This window comes from Gouania willdenowi, chromosome 10 (assembly GCF_900634775.1).
Source record: "Gouania willdenowi chromosome 10, fGouWil2.1, whole genome shotgun sequence".
NCBI lineage: Eukaryota > Metazoa > Chordata > Actinopteri > Blenniiformes > Gobiesocidae > Gouania > Gouania willdenowi.
In genome coordinates, this window is record NC_041053.1 from 9499783 (window position 1) to 9520727 (window position 20945).

The window sequence follows — 20945 nt, forward strand, 5'->3', positions numbered from 1 at the left end:
GTGTGTGTGCGTGTGTGTGTGTGTGTGGGTGTGTGTGCGTGGGTGTGCGTGTGTGTGTGTGTGTGTGTGTGGGTGGGTGTGTGTGCGTGTGTGCGCGTGTGTGTGTGTGTGTGTGTGTGTGTGTGTGTGTGTGTGTGTGTGTGCGTGTGTGTGTGTGTGTGTGCGTGGGTGTGCGTGCGTGTGTATGTGTGTGTGTGTGACTTAGACACAAACCACCAAATTTTTGTTCGTTAATCAAAAAATGGAAAACAAGTTTGTGATTTGTCTTTTTGCTACGGCAGCTGCATACGTCGCTGTCCTTTGATTCACAATTGGAAGTGTTTCAATTGTCACCCACTGTAAAAAAAATATAATCCACAAACACTGGGATGGAGCATGACCTATCAGTGAATCAAAAAGAAAAACCTCTTATTCTGATTGTTCTCACATTAGGAATAAACTGTTATCCATATTTTAGAGAAGAAATGAGACCGTGTTCGCTTTAAGGTGGATCCACTGCTAATTTAAATGTAATAAATTGCCTCATCTTATAAAGCAACTGGGGACAATGTTGTCCAAATTTGGCAGCTGTTGATATTTGTTTTTTTTTTAACAGAAATACCATAATATGTCCAAACTCCAATAGATATCATATTAGGGGGACACTATAATGAAAACCAGAACAAACATGACATCAGGTGAATCCCTGTCTTCCTTGCCGGACAAAGAAACACGTTAAGAATGAGGTAAAATCACTTTTTTAAGCAACATTTGCATTTTTTGGCGCATTTTTTCAATTTTTTTACGAGACTCCAAATCCCACAATGCAATGCAAAGATCCTTTCTGGTGTTTAAGTCACATGACCATTTTATAGCAAACCAATTGTTTATGGTGAAGTCAATAAGACACTTTCAAGCGGCAATTTCAACCTTTGTGAGTAAATTCCCTCATTTTACCTTTGATTATCTATATAACCTACAATCGGCCATGTTGTAAATGTCATCCTAACGTACTACTCATACTAAGTTTTCCGTCAAAATGAGTATGGAGTGCTTTCACATTAGATAGTATGAAACGTTTGAGTATGTGAGAAAAACCCAGATGTATACTACTTGGGGACAGTTTTAAGTACAAGTAAGTAAGTAGTGTGCACGGTGAGCACACTAGTCACACTCAACCGTCCCATGATGCATTGCCAGCGGAAAGTTAAATTGTCCTGGCACAGGGTTCAATCTAAAAAACATCCCCTTTTCAAAATAAAGGCATCTGTTCTTGTCTTCTATTAGCTTTCTAACCCATTTGTAAATAGGGCTTTTGTTTCAAAGTTAACAGGAAGTTTTGTTAGTCGCACAATGGCAGGTCTCTGAAAATCTCCAAAATGTCAGCATAAAATGTGTTTCAGCTTGTTTTATGGATCAAATGAGCACATGTTGATATCCGACTTGGTCACTTTCTCACTTTGAATGTTTGGAAAACTAGTATACGTCAGTGAGGATGCTCATCATCTTAATCATACTTCTAGTATACAGTAGACAGTATGTACTCATTGAGTTTATAGTGGGTAGTACAGAGTGTGACATTTACCACACTGCCTACCTCTCTATTGGTGTTCAAGACAAATGTTAGTTATTGTCCTTGGCAGCTTTAACTTAACTTTACAGATGTTCAATTTAGGAAGTGTTGTTCTTTCTTTGAATAGAAATGGTTATAAATGCTTGTTGAAGTCTATTAGTTTGCTTTCAACAGTGACCTGACACAAATCTAAATTGTCTTACCAAAAACAGTGCATTAACCATTGTCTCATCAATACAAATATGATTCAAAATAAAGTAAAGATGTTTTGAGCCAGTAGTTGTTTTATTGGTAACACATCTGCATTAATATGTTGACATGTTTGCTTGAATCACTTGATTTGTGACCAGCAAAGGTGGGAGCAAGTCCTGTATGTACAAGAATCAAAAGTCTGTAACGAGTCTCACATCAACCAGGCAGTGAAGACAAGTCTAGGGTTGGGTTAACAAGGCCAGGTCAGTTCATACAAAATGTATGTTTGTTGTTTTTTGTTTAAGAAAAGAGTGGAAGTTACCCACTAAACCCAAACCATCAGACTGCACCACAGCAGATAATTGATTTAATATTTGGTAGATTTCAACACTAGATCAGCCATATCGTAGAACAATTGGTTTGAGCAGCTGATGTAATGCAGGGATCCCACTGACTTAATATATATTTAGTCTTGCTGCTTGATACAAGTTCTAAATGTTCGTGGTACTTGACAAAATCGCTCCCCACCCCATTTTCTGTTGGTGAATATTCTACTAGAAAACATCATAAATGAATGCACACTGAGCTTTTTTAGGCTTCTCCTCATTAATTTATTTTTCTAACTGGCCTTTCACGTTGGTGGCCATCATGGCACAGTGTGGAGGTCACTCAGAAAGACGACAAAGCCGCTTTGATGCTTACTGAATAAAAGCGTTTTGGTTGCACCCAACACAACAACAGCAACTTGACAAAACAAACATGTCGATGGCATTTAACACGTTAGCAAGTCCTCCCAACTCTCCTCTTGTTGGAGTACCGTCAGTACGAGCCCAAGCAAGAACCAAACAATATCAGGACAGGCAGGAGACGGGAATAGCAGGGGTGCTACCGACGAAAGGTGAAGTCCATTTCTTCACAATCTTTTATACTATTTTACAGACACCATCCCAGAGTTGTTGGTAGGTCCATTGTAAGCAGTGTGTATTTGGGGTTTTGTGTGTCCTTTCTCCCTCTTCTCTTCTATCCCCTGCTGAGAGAAGCCCCGAGGAGCAGATAGAGGACTAGAACGGGTTTAGCAGGGCCGGTGGGGAGCGATGAGCCACCCCCTGTCCCAGGGGAGCCCAGGATGGAGACTGTGGCTCTCTCTGAGTACAGTGGGATCACATCATACTGGCCACCTTCATCTTCTTCTTCTATCTGCTCCATCTTAGTCAGCTGCTCCTCTTCTTCGCTCTCCAGCACCTGTCAGAGACCAGACAGCATTAGTGAGAGAGAAGTGGTGGAAACACACAAAAAAACACACACACATTCCAAGCAATTATTTTCCGACTTCCTACTTAAAATAGTGACTTTGCTGCACGAAAGGTGAAACAATTCAAAGTATAACTACCGTACCAACACACCGTGATTAGAAGCACATTCTACACCTCTCGGCACCACAGAGTGATGCCACCTTGTGGCTGCTTTCCTTGTTTCTGATATGTAATTACAGAGCACCGAACACTCTCTCCTGGTCAGTTCTGGTCAGACTGCCCTAAGCAGGCCAGATACCGCCATACACTGATAGCACTCATCAAGGTCTCTGCCTGAGGAAGCTCAGCTCTGTTTTGACTATGGCTACCAGTAACAAACATAACACTGAGAGCACTGAACAGCAGCAGATTCACTGAGACACACACTTTGCCAGCATCTGACCAGCAATCCTAAAGCTTGACTCCGTCTCATTCATCAAAACTGACACAACAGTTTCCAAAGAGGAAAGTAGCGAACATCTCTCCAAACCAAGGCACAGTCGGTGTGCTGCACAATGGTGCAACAGTTCTGTGATAGATGAATGAGCTGTTAAAGAGGAACATCGCCAGACCCCTTTCCAACCCTCTTCTCAGGCACATTGATCTTACAGAATCACGAGGAAGTTTGAACCAGCTGAATAAGGAGAATGCAATCCTGAGTGCATAGACACACCTTGGATTAATTACTCAACTTGGCTTCTAGGGGCCAAGGGGTTCTTCGTCGTAAATCATAAACAAGTTTACGTTGTTGACACAGACCCATTTCAGAGCTGATTATCGGGACAAATTCACTCTGAACAAACCTTAACGAAGACGTTTTCTGTCTTTGGTCGGGTAGGGGTGTAACTTTCATATTTAAACTTATATTATAAACCAATGTTGCTTTGCCCAGTTGAACTTGTTTTTTGTGCTGATGCTTAATGTCAAGCATTCCGAGCTGAGTTTTCATTAGCCTGCTGAACAATATAAACAACTGCTAACTCTTTCTGCTTCAGGATGTGTCGCCATCAATCTGTGTAGGTTTCTGTCACCTAAATGGTCTATTTGGTTAGAATTGACTTCGTAGTGTGTTTCTAGATATGTCAAATGCTGCAATGTGCTCAAGAGACCTGTTTTGATCAGCAGTGTTGATGAAAATGCGTTTGTGCAGCACTCCCAGTGTTGTTAGCTTTGAATATGCCCAGCTGTTCATCTTCAATGACATGCTGAAACATCTGGAGCAGCCCAAGGGCCGTGCTGGCTTATTGTGTGCAGATTGTTGTTCTGCTGATAATGACTTGGCGCTCCATTGTTTCATTGACATACTGCCTCTAGTTTTCAGCAGTTTACACTTTTAACAGGCGTTGCAACAGTCAATCTGAACTTTTCATCATTGAGCGTGACAGTTGAAGCTTTAAACACTCCCCTACCTTTAGGGAGCTGAAATGAGTCATGGTTAGGCTCCTCCATTAAAAACTAACACAGAAATGTATGTGTGAAACCGAGTGAAACCCATTCTCCATGTCATTTAGTCTGAATGAAGAGATTAGACTGTAGAGGAACAAACACACATATACACACACGCGCGCAGAAAACATGCAAACTGCACAATTCACAGTTTGAATGCCCAATCTGTTTTTGTTCACACATTATTCCATCTCAATCTAAGTATCATTATGGTTTATTTGCTTTGGATTTGCATTGAAAACCCTTAAAGACATGATTCATCTTCCTTTAAAGATAGTAAAGATATGACGGCTTGTTTCGCCATTGTAGTTGCCAAAAATAACCTAATCTTAGACACAAAGTGAAACATGCATGCCACCCGCTTTGGTGAGGTAGACAGAAAGGATGTACTGACTATCAAACATATTTTGTATGTGAAAAAGTTTATTCTTCAGAGTGGCATCAGATGAATACCCTAAAGACTGCTTTTGATGTTAGTGATCATTGTCTCTTGCTAAGAAAACTCTATGGTTTTAGTTCAGCTGGGTTATTCAGCGAGCTTCCCTAGCCCGTCTTTTATGTTCCACATTCACAGTGGCTTACATTCAGTGTGGTTCTGTATGCAGATGATTCCACAATATGTAGTCATTAAGGTTGCTGAATGATGTATTAAATGTGGAACTTAAGGCAGTAGCTGATCGCCAAGAACAAACTGGTGCTGAATATAACCAAAACAGAATGCATGGTGACTGGATCTAGACTAGACTGATCGGCGCCCGGGGGTGGGGGGTGCCGCCGTGCTCCGCGGGGCCGTCGCGGTCTGGGGGGGTGCCGTGGGGGGGGTCTCTGGCTTTGCTGCTCCGGGGCCCGCAGTGCCGCTTGCCCGTCTGCACCATCTACCCTCTCGCGTGGCCCGCCATGCGGACGGGCCCGGCTCGCACCAGACAGGCCTCCTACATGTACACTTCACCTCACTCCCAGCTGGTCTGGCTCACTCACATAATGCACCACACACCCATACCCAACCCTTGGGGGGCTGGATGGTGGGACTGGGGGTGGAGGGGGCCGCCACCTGTGTCACTATGTAGTGGCGTGGGGGCGGCACTCCCACCTCTAGTTACCATACTAATCCCTCCAATTTTAATCGCACTTCAACATGCCACCCCCCGGAGGGTGTACTCACCTACACCCTCCGGCCTATTACACCACATACACATATATCCACAGAGGCAGGATGGGGAGCACCGCTCCCCTCCTTCCCCCTTCTTTTAATTACACCCCATACATTCACTAAACACACATTCACACAGGGGATAGGGAAGTGCCTCTCCATTGGGGAATGGAGAGGCACCATAACAGGGTGGTGGGTTGGTTCACATATTTGGGCCTCTCCGGTGGGGGCCTGGCTCCTCTGTTGGTGGCTGGGCCACTGCTTAGAGTAAAAATACATCAGGATGGTGCGGTCGGGCGTGGCGGTGGGTCTCGGGGGGGCTTTGCTGGGGTCTCTCCTTGCGGGGTCTTTCCGGGCGGTGTCGGCCTGGTGGGGCGCGGGGGTGCTTCCTCCCCTTGGGTGTGGCTGGGTGCTTGTTTCGTCTCCTGGTGGCCTTGGGGGCGGGCCCCGCGGTGTGCGGGCCCGGGGCGGCCTGCCTCGCCGGTTTGGGGGGTGTGTGTGCTGGGGGTGTGCTGGTGTCCTCGCCGGGGTTGGGGCGGGGTTGCTTGGCGCCTCGGGGTGATGCTGTTTACTGGGGGGCGGCGCTAGCTGTTCCGGTGGTGGAGGTTGCTGTCGGCCGCCTGGTGGGTCTATCCTGCCGTTTGCGGACTGGTGGGTGGGTCCGGGGCATCTTTGGCTGGGGGCTGCTGTCCCGCACTTGATGTGTGCCATTGGGGTGCCTCCGTCCCCGCGGTGGGGATCGCCGGTTGCTCGCGGGCCGGCGGGGGGCGCTGCTCCGTGGCTGGCGCTGTCCGGGGGGCGGCGGGCCCTGGGCTGCTGGCCGTGGGCTGTCCGGGGCTGTGCGGTCCTGCTGGGCCGTGGCCGGGTCCCGGGCGGGGGTGGGGGATGCGTCCCGGGGGGCTTGGCCCGGGGGCTTGCCCTTGGGGGGTCCTGGTCCCGGGGGGTGCTCCTGGGGCCCGGGGTGCTTGGCCTGCTGGCCGGGCCGGTCCTGGCGGGGGTCTTTCGGGGCGGGTGGCGCGTGCCGCGCCCTTGCGTACCTACTGGTACGGCCCCTGCTTGGGCAGTGCCCCGTGAGGTAGGGTGTCGGGGGCCGGAATAGGGGGCCACATCCCGGCGGGGCGGTCTGGCTTGGCCCTTGGAGGGGGCCCTGGCTTTAAAAAAAAAAAAAACTGAAGCTCGTGGCGCGGGCGGCATCAGTGAAGGGTGATCTGGGGCGCCGTGGGGGGCTAGGTTGGGGTGCCTGGGGGCCGGCGGGGAGACTCCCAGCGGCCCCCTGGTGCCTTATGCGGCTTGGGGTGTGGTCGTCCTCCCTGGGCGGGCTGCTCCTGGTGCTGCATCCGTTCCGGGTCCTTCTGGCCTGGGGTCGGGCCCCTGCTGGCTCTGGGCTCGCCGGCGGGTGCCCACTGGCTGCCTGTTCGGCGCGGTTCTGGTCGTCTGCTGGGCGTGGGCTTCGGCTCCTCCGCTGGGGCCTCGGGCAGGGAGTTCTCTGGGCCCTCCCCTCGGGGGGTTGGGCGCGGGGGTGGGGTGGGGGGGTGGGGAGGTCGATGGGGTGGGGGGTCATGGGGGTTGGGGGTGGGATCGGTGGCGTGGTGCGCTGGGTCCTTGGCTCCTTGGGGCTTTCTCGGGTGTGTATGGGGGGGCGATGGCTGCCTCTCGGCTTGGGATCTTGGGGGCGTTCGGGGGACTGCTTGGCCGTGGGGTGGTCGCCGGGGGCCCTTAGGCTGCCTGCTCTTGCTGCTGGCCTGACTGCTTCTTCGGGCCCGGGGGCGGCTCTTGGGTTTTGCAGTGGCGGTACTTGGAAATACATTTGTCATGGATGCACTGGCCTTGGGCTGTGGGATAACACTCATACTGGGCTCAACCTTAGACACGTTGTTCCCAAATACCTGTTTTATGGAATTTCCACTCACCTCTTCCTCTGTTCACAGCCACCACCATTATTCCTAAACCACACACTGGTCACCAAACTGGCTTGACAACACAACAATAAACACAATATACACAACCACAATTTCACATCGCATCACTTAAAACTATTCCCCACCCATTCCATATCCTATCTTGTATCCCTCTTCCCTGTTAACTTCCCCACCCCCCTCCAACCCCTCACCTTGGTGTAACACTGCCCTCTCTTTTTTACATCAGCCCTTTAATAAAGTATTTCTTACCCTTCCCTAGGGAGGGCTGGTGACGGTCACAATTATGCAATGAAATAAATAAATTTATTTAATTGCAATAATAAAATATGCATTGCTGTCAAAAGATTGCACTTCTTGTAGTGTTAACCTTCGACAGCATGTGCAGACAAGGTAAAAAAAAAAAAAAAAAAAATAGACTAGACTGACACAACAAAAACGAGTACAACAGTTAAGAGAGGCTAAGCTTCTTAGCATCGTGTTAGGGTGCTTTTACACGTGTAGTCCGGTGGACTTGGTGCGATTCAGATGGTCAATCTGCAACATTGTTGCATTTTTATTTGGTCCGGTCTCCTTTCACACATGCTATTTGCCAAGCACACCAAACTTTCTGAACAACGTCACATGGGCAAAATGGTCAGTCACCTATTGGACAGAACAATTCAGCCTCCTTGGACTTCTGTTAGAAATATGCATTTTCCAAAGGAAATCCTCAAACAAACCCCAAGAAACTGTAACAAAAATGATTAAAAGTGACCTATAAACACTATGAGTGTGGAAATGTTTGTGACATGTATGTATGTGTGGAGGAGCACTGCGTGAGAGTTTGTGTGTTCACGCGTGCATGTGCTTGTTGCTGTGATGACAGTTCGTGTGACTGCTCCGCTGCCCTGTCGTTGATAGTTGCGCCGCCACGTCCTATATTTGGTCCCTCTTCCTACGTTTTCCAAAAAAAATTCTAAAACAAACCCTGCAGAAGTGTCATAAATAATAATTCGGCATTACCAATTTTAGCGATAGTGTTCTATTTACAAAATCTTCAAAGTACATACAGCAAAAATACTGAAGTGACACAAGCGTTAGTCTCATCACACCTGGATTACTGCCCAGCCATTTGGTCACAAAAATAAAGCTGTAAGATTAGTTCAGAGAAATCTGTCATGTTTCCTGTTAGGAATAGAATATATTTTCATACTCTCACTTTCTTTACAATGTTTTAATTGACAAGAAACCAATGTATGACCAAGTTAAAAATATGAAAGATATATAGTAAAAAAGCACATGACTAGACAAGCCAGTGTGGGTTGAACCACCTTAACAAAGAACAAGTGTACTTAAATCTACTGTTATAAATCCAGCTATAACAGGATGGAACGTATTGCCTCGTTATAAAGAATAGCAAATAATATTTAAAAAACAAACTAAAAAAAAAAATTATGCTGGGGTGTAACAATTTGTTGTTGATTCAAATCACAATTTTGTTGGTGCAGATTCGATAAATGGATGATATTGATTAATTTAGAACAATTCAATCCAAAATAATTCAGTGACTTGAAAGCAATTCAGTAACTTTTTTGCCAACATTTTAATTCAACCAGTGTTGTGTGAATAAATACCTGGTTACTGGACAGTGCATGTGAGCTTTATTACTGACATAAACAAACAAGTAAACAACATTTAATGGCAAATGTATTCACATTTTATTGTGAATAAATTCCACACGGTGAGAAACTCCTTTAGAATATCTTTAGATCTTTAGAATATTTTCAATTACTTGCAGCATCTTTTTTTTTCGTATTTCATGTAATTACTTTGAAAACTGATGAAGGAATTTTTATGTAATGTTTTTGTTCATGTTGGACCCAAGAAAGACTAGCGTTTGTCTTGATGTAAGCTAATAGGGAAACAATCAACTATTAATGCTTAGTCTTTTGTCTTTAACAGCTACTGAAGAGGCCGGTTGATATTAAAATTAATGACATGTAGTTAACACTTGCCTATGAATATGACCTCAGTGTTCATCTACTTCTAAAGGTAAATGAAACAGCAACTTCAAAATCATTATAAAGAAGCAGGAAATGAGCTAAACTGAGACATCAGCAGAGATGCTTAATGACAGGTGGATAAAGAGAGGTAGAGGTGGAAAGGATTGGGTTGGTCGCTAAGGTACTAGGAATGTGAGAAGGAATGAACCAAGGAAAGAGGAGAAAGGGTAACTGAAGGAAAGGATGGAGGGAAAAGAGAAGGATGGATGGGTAGGGATTTGGGGAAGAAAGAGAAAAGGGGTGACATATGGCCATGAATAAATTCATGCTAATGAAGCCTGACGGATGCGGAGCTTCCAACCAACACCTCATCTAATCTGCTCACTGAGAGAGAAACACACACACAGAGAAAGAGACGGGAGCTGGAATCCCCTCTTGTCTGCCGGCCCAGATTATCTCTGGCAGTGAGGCATGCTGGGAGACACACAAATACAGTTACTGCAGATTGTGGTCTGGCCAGGATTGGACCACGTTAACCAATTAGCCCAGTGCAAGGACAGCCAGGAGCAATGGCTGCCACGTTCCAGCATGTGTGTTCTTCTCTGCTGGCATGATGAGATTCAACAGAACTAAAATCAAACCTGAAGGTGCACGCAACATACTGTTCACTGTGGGAGGCAGATTAAACCAACAGTGTCCGAACAGTCCGTCCTACTTTACCTATTCCCTAAGGATGGATGTACATTCATCATCAGGAACAAAAGGTTCACTTCTGTCACCTGGTCATTCAAACCTTCTAAGGGTGCATTCACACTGACTGATCCTAGAGCATCTGCTTGGATAGTCCTTCTCATTTGGTCGGTATGAACACATACAAATTCCAGAGAGATTGTTTTTGTCAGCCTCGAAGCATTTTCAATCGAAGTCGAGAGTGATTAGGAGACCCGTGAACACAACCACTCTCATTAGAGCGTTTTAAACACAGGAAGTATTGGCGATGACGTAGAGCCCACGTCATTGTGGGTGATCAGGATTGCGAGCGACGGTACAAAACAGGGCTTTAAAACAGAGCCAACTTGTTGCTGCTCCATTGTTGAATGTTGTGAAAGCACAAACGCAGAAGGAATATGTTTCTGAGCACTCTTAAAGCTGATATCTGGAGTTTCTGAGAAATCTTTGTTTATGTATCATTCTTTTGAAGTGCGAAAAAATACCTAACTAGTTTTTTACTATGGTCTACTGCTAGTAGACCATATCTCCCTTGCCCGTAGGCAAGGGAGATATGAACTAATCACCGGTAAAAATCCCAGTAAAACTCCAGAAAACAATCACCATGAATGAATATTATCTCCCTGGTAAAGACAGTAGCTTTAACAACTGGTAAAATGATAAACTGATGATATTACAGCCTGTGAAGGCTGGATAGGGGACGCACTTAATGCTTCTGGGTCCTAGTGCCAGCCGAGCGGTGAAGCCTGTTCCATTTACCGTGTTTACTGAGGTCCGTGTGTGTTTAATAAGTCCGTGTGTGTCCGTGTGAAAGTCTGCATGTTTATGCCTCTGTCCATCCACTCTTTTCATTACATCCATGTCTTTTAAGGCTTTATTACATAATGTCGGCTGTAGTCCGGGCCGCCGCCATCTTGGTTTATGTCGTCACCAGCGCGTCATCGCCGCAGAGTTGCATGAGCACAGAATGAGTCAAATAACTGCATAGAGGTCTTATATTAGTCTATTTTATTTTTAAAGTGGTGTTTTTGTGGCTTCAGACTCCAATTACATTTATTATATAATATGTTCCCTACAATATAAACATGTTCACAATATAATTATTTTTTATAGTTTCTGTTTCCACTGTATCCAGAATAATAATAATTCTCAACAAGAACTATTGATTAGTTTGTCACATGACTTTTCCAGGGTTTGAGTTTGTTTTATTTAGTTTCACATCTACCTGTAGCTCTATGTTTTTTACACTGCTGACAACTTGTTTGTAGTTTTATTTCAGAAAGTTTCACTTTTACAATTACAGCTGGAAACCTTTGTTAATTGAATATCCAGTTATATTACAGCAACCAAATTAAACTATATCAACTAAGTGAATTAATAAAAATGGCCTGTGTAAAGGCTTTTTCAAACTAAAAAATTATCTTGTGAACTCTGTGACCTGTTGACCTGCACAACTCAAAGAATCAGAATCAAGAATCATTATTTCTTGGCAGAAATACTTTTAAACACTTGCTGTACATTCAGCTGACATAAAAATCTTGTTTTCAAATATGTAGAATAATTGTGAATTTATCAGTAGCAGTAGTAGTTTTAATATTTTAGTTAATTTTTTGCAGGCACCTTTTTTGTCCGTCAAATGTATTTAAAATAAACAAAAATTAAAGAGAGAATGTTATTTAACTGTTGAACCATGTCATAATTTTATTTATTTATATATTTTTTCTAAATTGAAAAAAAAAATGTTTATGGTCTTGGTCTTGGTCTCGGCTTGTCTCGGTCTTGGTCTCGATGCATTCTGGTCTCGGGCAAGTCTTGGTCTGGATATTGTGGTCTTGAACACAACACTAGCTGCTCAGATATGATTTTGGCTATTACCACAGAAATGTCCATCGCCAAAAGAATACCGATGACCCAGAGACCTATACTGTATCAATGTGACACAGTGTGACCTAGTTATGTTCCACTAAGGTAGAGGCGTGGCTTCTGGTAAAGGCAGGGGGAGGAAGTTTAGCTGTTTAGGGAGGAACATCGAGACGTTCGCTTTTGAATTTTCTCACTTTCTTTTCATCCTCTGGATATCAGCGTTAAGAACATGGCTTTGTCCCATAGAGAAGTCTTTCCTCCAGTAAGGGTGGTCTCAAGCGGTTAACTCATGTAACTGCACCAGAGGCTGTTTGGAACAGATCAGGGGCCTCATTTATAAATGCTGCGTACATACAAAAGAAAGCGTACGTCACATATAAGCAAAGTTTAGGATTTATAAAAAAAAACCTGGCAAGATAATGTGCGCACCTCCACGGCAGCTCTGACCCTGCCGTATTAATAATAATAATAATAATAATAATACAGTAATTGTAATCAAAATCACATGATCATTCCGCAAAACTGCCAATCAATTGGCTGCAACACCTGTAGCTGTTATAACAAGGAACACACTCTAATGCGTAAAGATGCACAATGGCTTATTTGGCACTGATGGAGGACGAGGTGCACGCGAGACTCTGGAGGGGAGGATCTACAGAGACCAGTGAGATCTGTAGGCAGGACGACCCTGCAACCCACTTTTGGGTCGGGACCCACTAGTTGAGAACTACTGGTTTAGAGTCTTACCTTAGCATTGGTTACACTCTTTTCATTATTATTCTTCTTTGGTTAATGGTAAATTGACTTGATTTATATAACTCTAGTAGTCTCAAAGAGCTTTACAATGTCAGCTCATTCACCCATTCACACACCAATGGGACTGAGCTACCATGCAAAGTGCTAGTCAACCACTGGGAGCATCTTGGGGTTCAGTGTCTTGCCCAAGGACACTTTGACACATGGACAGGTACTGACTGGGATCGATGGTACAGACAGAAGATGATCCCTTTACCACTTGAGCCACGATCACCCAAAGTGTAACAGTCACACAATAGCAAAAGGAAGCTCTGCACCAAACTGGTGCCCAGTTTCCAACCTGGGGTCAGTTAAAGATGAGATCAGAGAAAACCATCTGTTGGTTAGTTTGTGGCAGCTCTCCTGTTCAAGCTTTACACAGCCTGCGGCTCCAGTAATCCAAATATTTCAGGTGAGACATTAATGACGCTATTGTGAAATTGGCCAAAAAGGTTACACGTCCATGTGATGCAATGACAGGAGGCAGTAATTGATTACTGATCGTCACCTGAATTGACACTGAATTGCCTGCGGCTAAAGCCTCATTGATTTCCTGATTTCGTCACCCTAAAAGAAAACATTTACATACAGATCATTATTTGGGGAGATGTTAAACAACAAAATTCTAGAGAGCAATTCCTGGGGGTAGACATAAAAATAATGCTTTTTCTAATCGGAGTATGTATTGAACCAAAGTAAAATAATACACAATCCTTTAAACAAATTATTAAGTGCAATTTATTATGCCTCACAACTGACAAACATACAAAACTTTAGTACATGAATAATGTTTTGGTCTGAATGTGTTGCTACAAGTCCACACCACTAGTATGAACTACATATCCAGTATGAAAGCATCTGACTTGAAATTTATGAGTAATGTAAGAACTGTTCATTTTAATTGGAGGTTAAAGTTTAAAAAAAACTTTACAATATGTATATATCTTAGATCTTTGTGTGTACAATGGGATTTTTGGGAGGGACAACTTCATGGAAAGGGGGACAAAACCCTTGCGTCCCCCCAGGGATTTGCGCCCCTGGTGAGGATGGTTAGAAAATATACCTAACGGCAAAATAGGGGACTGAACTATGAAGAGAGACCTTTTGTAGCTTTTGTAAACTTAAACACTGACTGGAAAGATCTGAAAGTTTTTGAATTTTACACTGGCCTCTGATCGATAACATCAAATCATCCACTGCTTCAATCTCTAAATAAGAAATGCTACACTGTTTTATCTGTCATTTTAATTTGTGTTTTTCATTCACTGGATTGGAGCCAGGACTGGGGCTGGGGCTCGAATGCGAGCGCCTGGTGGTCGGGCCTTTGCCCACGTGGCCCGGCCGGGCTTAGCCCGAAAGGACGACGTGGGCCCGCCCTCCTGTGGACCCACCACCCGCAGAGGGATCCGTAGGGGTCGGGTGCAGAAAGGACTGGGTGGGGGTCGAGGGGGGTTGCCTCGGCGGCCCGGTCCGCGACCACAGCTTCTGGCTGTTGGGACATGGAACGTCACCTCGCTGGGGGTAAGGAGCCTGAGCTTGTGCGGGAGGTTGAGAGGTACCTGCTAGATATAGTCGGGCTCACCGCCACGCACAGCTTGGGCTCTGGATCCCAACACCTGGAGAGAGACTAGACGCTCCACTTCTCTGGCGTTGCCCGCGGGAAGAGGCGGCGGGCTGGGGTGGGCTCAGCCGCCACGTGTTGGAGTTTACCCCAGTGAACGAGAGGGTCGCCTTCGGGTTGGAGACAGGTCTCTCACAGTTGTCGGCGCAGAGTACCCAGCCTTCTTGGAGTCCCTGGGAAGGGAACTAGACGGTGTCCCGACTGGGGACTCCATTGTTCTACTGGGGGACTTCAACGCCCACGTGGGCCGCGACAGTGAGACCTCGACAGGGGTGATTAGGAAGAACGGCCTCCTCGATCTGAACCTGAGTGGTGTTTTGTTATTGGACTTGCTAGTTACAGTTTGTCCATTACGAACACCATCTTCGAGCACAAGGGTGTCCATAAGTGCACGTGGCACCAGGACACTCTAGGCCGGAGGTCGATGATCGACTTTGTAGTCGTATCACCTGATCTCCGGCCGCGTGTCTCGGACACTCGGGGGAAGAGAGGGGCTGAGCTGTCAACTGATCACCACCTGGTGGTGAGCTGGATCCGCTGGCAGGGGAGGAAGCCGGTCAGACCTGGAAGGCCCAAACGTGTGGTGAGGGTCTGTTGGGAATGTCTGGTGGATCTTCAACTCCCACCTCCGGATGAGCTTCTCCCAGATCCCGAGGGAGGTGGGAGACATGGAGTCCGAGTGGACCATGTTCTCCTCCTCCATTGTTGATTCATCCGTTCGCAACTGTGGCCGTAAAGTCTCTGGTGCCTGTCACGGCGGCAATCCCCGAACTCGGTGGTGACGCCCGGAAGTAAGGGATGCCGTCAAGCTGAAGAAGGAGACCTACCTGGCCTTTTTGGCTGGTAGGACTCTGGAGGCAGCTGAGAGGTACCGGCAGGCCAAGCGTGCTGCAGCCCGCGTGGTCGCAGAGGCAGAAACTTGGGTCTGGGAGGAGTTCGGAAAAGCCATGGAGGAGGACTATCCGTCGGCCTCGAAGAGATTCTGGCAAACCGTTCGGCGCCTCAGGAGGGGGAAGCAGTGCTTCACCAACACTGTTTACAGTGCAGGGGGGGAGCTGCTGACCTCAACTGGGGATGTTGTCAGGTGGTGGAAGGAGTAGTTCGAGGGTCTCCTCAATCCCACTGCCAGGTTTTCCGATGAGGAAGCAGAGGCTGGGGACTCAGAGGCGGACTCGCCCATCACCCGGGCTGAAGTCACCGAGGTGGTTGAAAAGCTCCTCGGGGGCAGGGCTCCGGGGGTGGATGAGATTCGTCCTGAGTACCTTAAGTCTCTGGATGTTGTAGGACTGCCTTCGTTGACACGTCTCTGCAATATCGCGTGGCAATTGGGGACAGTGCCTCTGGGTTGACAGACCGGGGTAGTGGTCCCTCTCTTTAAGAAGGGGGATCGGAGGGTGTGCTCCAGCAACAGAGGGATCACACTCCTCAGCCTCCCCGGCAAGGTCTACTCCAGGGTGCTGGAGAGGAGGATCTGGCCGATAGTCGAACCTCGGATTCAGGAGGAACAATGCGGTTTTCGTCCCGGTTGCGGCACACTGGACCAGCTCTATACCCTTCATCGGGTGCTCGAGGGTTCGTGGGAGTTCGCCCAACCAGTCCACATGTGCTTTGTGGATCTGGAGAAGGCGTTCGACCGTGTCCCTCGTGGTGCCCTGTGGAGGGTGCTGCGGGAGTATGGGGTCCGGGGCCCTTTGCTAAGGGCTGTCTGTTCCCTGTATGACCGCAGCAGGAGCCTGGTTCGCATTGCCGGCAGTAAGTCAGACCTGTTCCCAGTGCATGTTGGTCTCCGCCAGGGCTGCCCTTTTTCACCGGTTCTGTTCATTACTTTTATGGACAGAATTTCTAGGTGCAGCCAGGGACCGGAGGGGGTCCGATTTGGGAACCTCAGGATTTCATCTCTGCTGTTTGCAGATGATGTTGTTCTGTTGGCTTCCTCAAATCAGGACCTTCAGCATGCACTGGGGCGGTTTGCAGCCGAGTGTGAAGCAGCCAGGATGAGGATCAGCACCTTCAAATCTGAGGCCATGGTTCAACACCGGCAAAAGTGGCTTCCCCCTCTGGGTCGGTGAAGAGTCCTTGCCTCAAGTGGAGGAGTTCAAGTATCTCGGGGTCATGTTCATGAGTGAGGGTAGGATGGAGCGTGAGATCGATAGATGGATGGGTGCGGCGTCAGCAGTGATGCGGTCGCTGTATCGGACTGTTGTGGTGAAGAGGGAGCTGAGCCGGGGGGCAAAGCTCTCAATTTACTGATCAGTCTACGTTCCTACCCTCACCTATGGTCATGAGATTTGGGTAATGACCGAAAGAACAAGATCGTGGATACAGGCGGCCGAAATGAGTTTCCTTCGCAGGGTGGCTGGGCGCACCCTTCGAAATAGGGTGAGAAGCTCAGTCACTCGGGAGGAGCTCGGAGTAGAGTCGCTGCTCCTTCACGTCGAAAGGAGCCAGCTGAGGTGGCTCGGGCATCTTTTTCGGATGCCTCCTGGTCGCCTCCCTCAGGAGGTGTTTCAGGCATGTCCTATTGGGAAGAGGCCTCATGGAAGGCCCAGGACACGCTGGAGGGACTATGTCTCTGAGCTGGCCTGGTGTCGCCTCGGGGTCCCCCCAGAACAGCTGGAGGAGGTGTGTGTGGATCGGGAGGTCTGGGCGTCTCTGCTGCCTCCGCGACCCGGCCCCGGATAAAAGCGGAAGAAGAAGATGGATGGATGGATGGATTGGAGCAGACTTTAAACACATGACTGGCTTTCCAAAATTCTGATAGATTTTGATAAAACTCAAGACAAAAGCTGATTCACGATTGAGTTTAATAGTTTGTTCTTTTCCTTGAGGAACTCAGACCATGACTGAGAGATTGATCTACAAAATGACATAAATCAAAAACAGGAAAGAACAAAAGATAAACAACACATAATAATGATGGAGGAGCAGTGCTCTTAGGTCCAAGAACCAGAAGTAATAGCCAGCAATCGAACATCAAAACAGGAATATTCTCTTTAAACGAGAGTTACGCACTCGTGGGATAGCAGGTTGGTGTGAAAAAATCCAAAATGACATTTTGAAGGTGATAGTAGAAGAGGGCAAAACATATTATCTTTTAATGACAGAAAAACATCAATGCAAGCAGGAGAAACACTATTTGGAGTGTATCACTGCTGTGGGAAAACAAGAAGAACAGCATAGTGTTGTGGTATTGAGCACACTATGCTGTTATTCTGGTATCCGAGATCAAGACTTGCCCGAGGACAGAATGCACCGAGACCAAGACAAGACCAAGACTTTAGGGAGACGAGACCGAATCAAAACCATGTAAGAGGCCATAAAAATCAATTTCAAAAGCCATGACAAGGTTGAACAGTTAAAGAACATTCTCTCTTTGATTTTAGTTTCTTTTAAATACATTTGACAAGTGTCTGCAACTCTATCAACGCAGAACATGTAAAAATCTCAACTCTTAACCAATGGGTTATTCTTGTCTGTATTTAAAAGCCATGACTAATAAATCCACAGTTATTTTAAATATCTGAAAACTATGTGTTTATTTGTCTGGTGAATGCGACAGGTCACGGGTTCAAATCCCAGACAAGCCCCAAATTATGTTACACACACCTCGAGGATGTCTATCCAAAAGCTTGAGGGACCGCAACATAAAAGGGGCCAAAGAGAAATAAAGATTGTCAAAGTATTTATTTACAAAAAGTAACTCAAAGAAACAAAAGGGACTGGAGACTCTGGCCAAACTTAACAATAGTAGGGATGACACTGGGCCAACCCTATACAAGGCTGTCACACCCAGCACCCACCATGTAAACTACAAAAAGTACAAAACACTAAATCTTTATTAAGTAACCCAAAAATAATAATCTCCAGACTAAACTAAAATAACAATCTCACAACCATCGAGTGGGGAGCAGAAGAAACACAAATGGACAAATGGGGTCCTGACCCCAAAGTTTAGAACCCCTGCCTTAATCCACAGAAACCTGTTGGATTTAGTTGGTAATGAAACAAACATCTGTAGAAATCATCAGGAAAATGATGGTTTATGTGATTTCTATGAACTCACGTCAATGGAAATGAAATATATAAAAATATATATATAAAACAACACAGAAGTTTTAAGGTGTTCTTTAGAAATGAAAGTGAAATGTGAGCTTGGGGTTTAGCGAAGTGCACTCACAATGTTGTTGTGCTCGTGCAGGCGGTTGTTGCTCCGCAGGTCGTCTTCCTGTACCAATGGGGAGGGCCGGGGGGCCGGAGGCTGCGTGAAGTCTGCAGGCAGGGAGTCCGGACTCCCCATCCAGCTAATAGAGTTACCTGCATGAAGAAACAGCGACATCATCCACTGTGTGTGTGTGTGTGTGTGTGTGTGTGTGGGTGTGTGTGATGGGTGGGTGTGAACCAACACATCTATCTGTCACTTTTATTGTTGCTGCTGTCCATGTCCTGATAAATCACAGAGTTTTATGGGAAGTGCATTGATGCATTGATCCAGGCTTTAGTGTGTGTACACACTGGCTCGCTGCGCATCAACAGCTTTATTGACGACTGGTGTGAATGAATGACACACTGAGGCTCGAACCAGCCCCCCCCCCCCAATAAGCGAGATGACGTGCACACGTGAAGCTACAGCTCACACTGTAATTTTCGTCAAAATAATCAAAACTATCCTTCAGATTGAAATACAAGACGTCCTGTTTGACGTTCAATCAGTAAATGGATGTGCAGTGAAACAAAGGCCTGTAAAAGCTGAGCTCACATAACGACAGTTGGCAGCTCCTTCCTCCACAAAAACACATAAATATGTTGGTAAAATACAAAAGAAGGCAAAGCACCAGGGAGGTTGGCTTCAGGTGTCTAGTTTGAGAGAAAATCAACAACTTGGACCAAATGTTTGGAGTGAGAATAAAGTTTAATGGGCCTGAGAAAAGTATCTCGGCCCCACAGCCTGTGTTCCCGCTGCTCTGGAAGAACAGCTGGCTGAGGTATAAAGAAGTGTCACTAGTACTACTACTACTACTAAGCTTTTTATGTATGGATGCACCGATTGATCGACCAGCACAGAAATAGACAAAATTAAGGAAATTGGCAAACAAAAATTTACAACGAACCTCATTTGCCAGTAAAGGAACTACTACACTGCTGATTATGCAGTATTTGAAGCTAGCAATCTAGCTCATGCTAAAGCTAACAGGAGCAAAGAACCACTGTTAGAGCTTAAATAGGGCCAAAAAAATAAAGACCCAAGGCCGGCAGAACCCGACCTGAACCCGTCCGACTCAAATGAAGTTGATGTCTCTTTAAGCCCAAACACGTTCCAATATTCACATCCATTTAATATCCTCAAAGCTCCTGCATTTGGACATTTTTTTCTTTTTGCACTACAAGGAAACCTAAAACCCAGGATACTTTATTGGTGGTTTAAGATGTTTAGGTATTTTGTCCTGTAGATTATTATTTCATCATCCACCTCAAACCTTATGATTTTCTTTATTTGAAAAAGTCAGGCTTACCATTGGCTTTTGAAAACATTCCAACCAATCAGGGAGCAGGATTTGGTTCCAATCCGTCCTACTTCATTTGCATTAGTACTACTAGTAAAGCTTTGAGCTTTACTAGTACTACTAGTACTAGTACTACTAGTAACACATAACTGTCTACTAGTAGATGATTGTGCCTAACTAGTAAACTCAAAATCTCATTAGTAGAAAAAGTAAAGTAAACCTAGTAGAGCTTAACTGTGGTTGAAATCAATCATGCTTTCATACAGAATGAATAATGTTCTCGCTGTCGACAGTTTGACGACATTGATCTATCTTCATAAAACACATGTTCCTTTGCTCAGTCTGTTGTGGAAAGGTAAACGGTGATAAAGCGTTAAAGAAACTATTTATGAATCAGGCTATTTGCTCTCCTGTCAGACGGAAACAGTTTACAGTTTGAATTTAAAGGACGAGGGCAACAGCCAGTATTCAGGACCAAAAACCATCCAATCAAGATTTATGTTTTAACCAAAACTGAGCCTGCAGTTCATCAAAGTGTGTGGCTATAAACAGTAATTGTATTTGGCGATTAAACCAAATATATTGTAATCGTATAAGTTCTTATTTTTCTTCCACAACTTGGTTTGTCATAAAACTCCTCCTAGGCCAATAATGCAGCACTATTGATAAGTGTGTAATCTCATAGGGGGAATGTTAAGGATGGTCTGTCAACCTTTTCTGGCACCAAAATGTTAAGGTCATTGTCAAGTGTCAAAAACCAAAATGTTCCATATCTCTACAAATATTTATCGTATAAGTTTGATGCTTACATTTATGAAAAGTTCATCTCAGGTGGAGTAGTTTATTTATTTGGATCGAAACTGTACGACCTACCAGTAAAAAGATCGGTTGGGGTCAAAGTTT

At 45.6% G+C, this 20945-nt stretch overlaps 1 protein-coding gene across 1 annotated transcript in view; it reads right to left on the reverse strand.

The window, feature by feature from the left end:
* Positions 1–1830: 1830 nt before the first annotated feature.
* Positions 1831–20945, reverse strand: part of LOC114471110 (GDNF family receptor alpha-4-like) — a 72361-nt gene continuing 53246 nt past the window's right edge. The window contains exons 7-8 of the mRNA XM_028459695.1: positions 18719–18855; positions 1831–2986 (exon numbers count right to left, since the gene is read on the reverse strand). Coding sequence (XP_028315496.1) covers positions 2765–2986; positions 18719–18855 — 359 coding nt within the window. The 3' untranslated portion in view covers positions 1831–2764. The remainder of the gene's footprint in view (positions 2987–18718; positions 18856–20945) is intronic.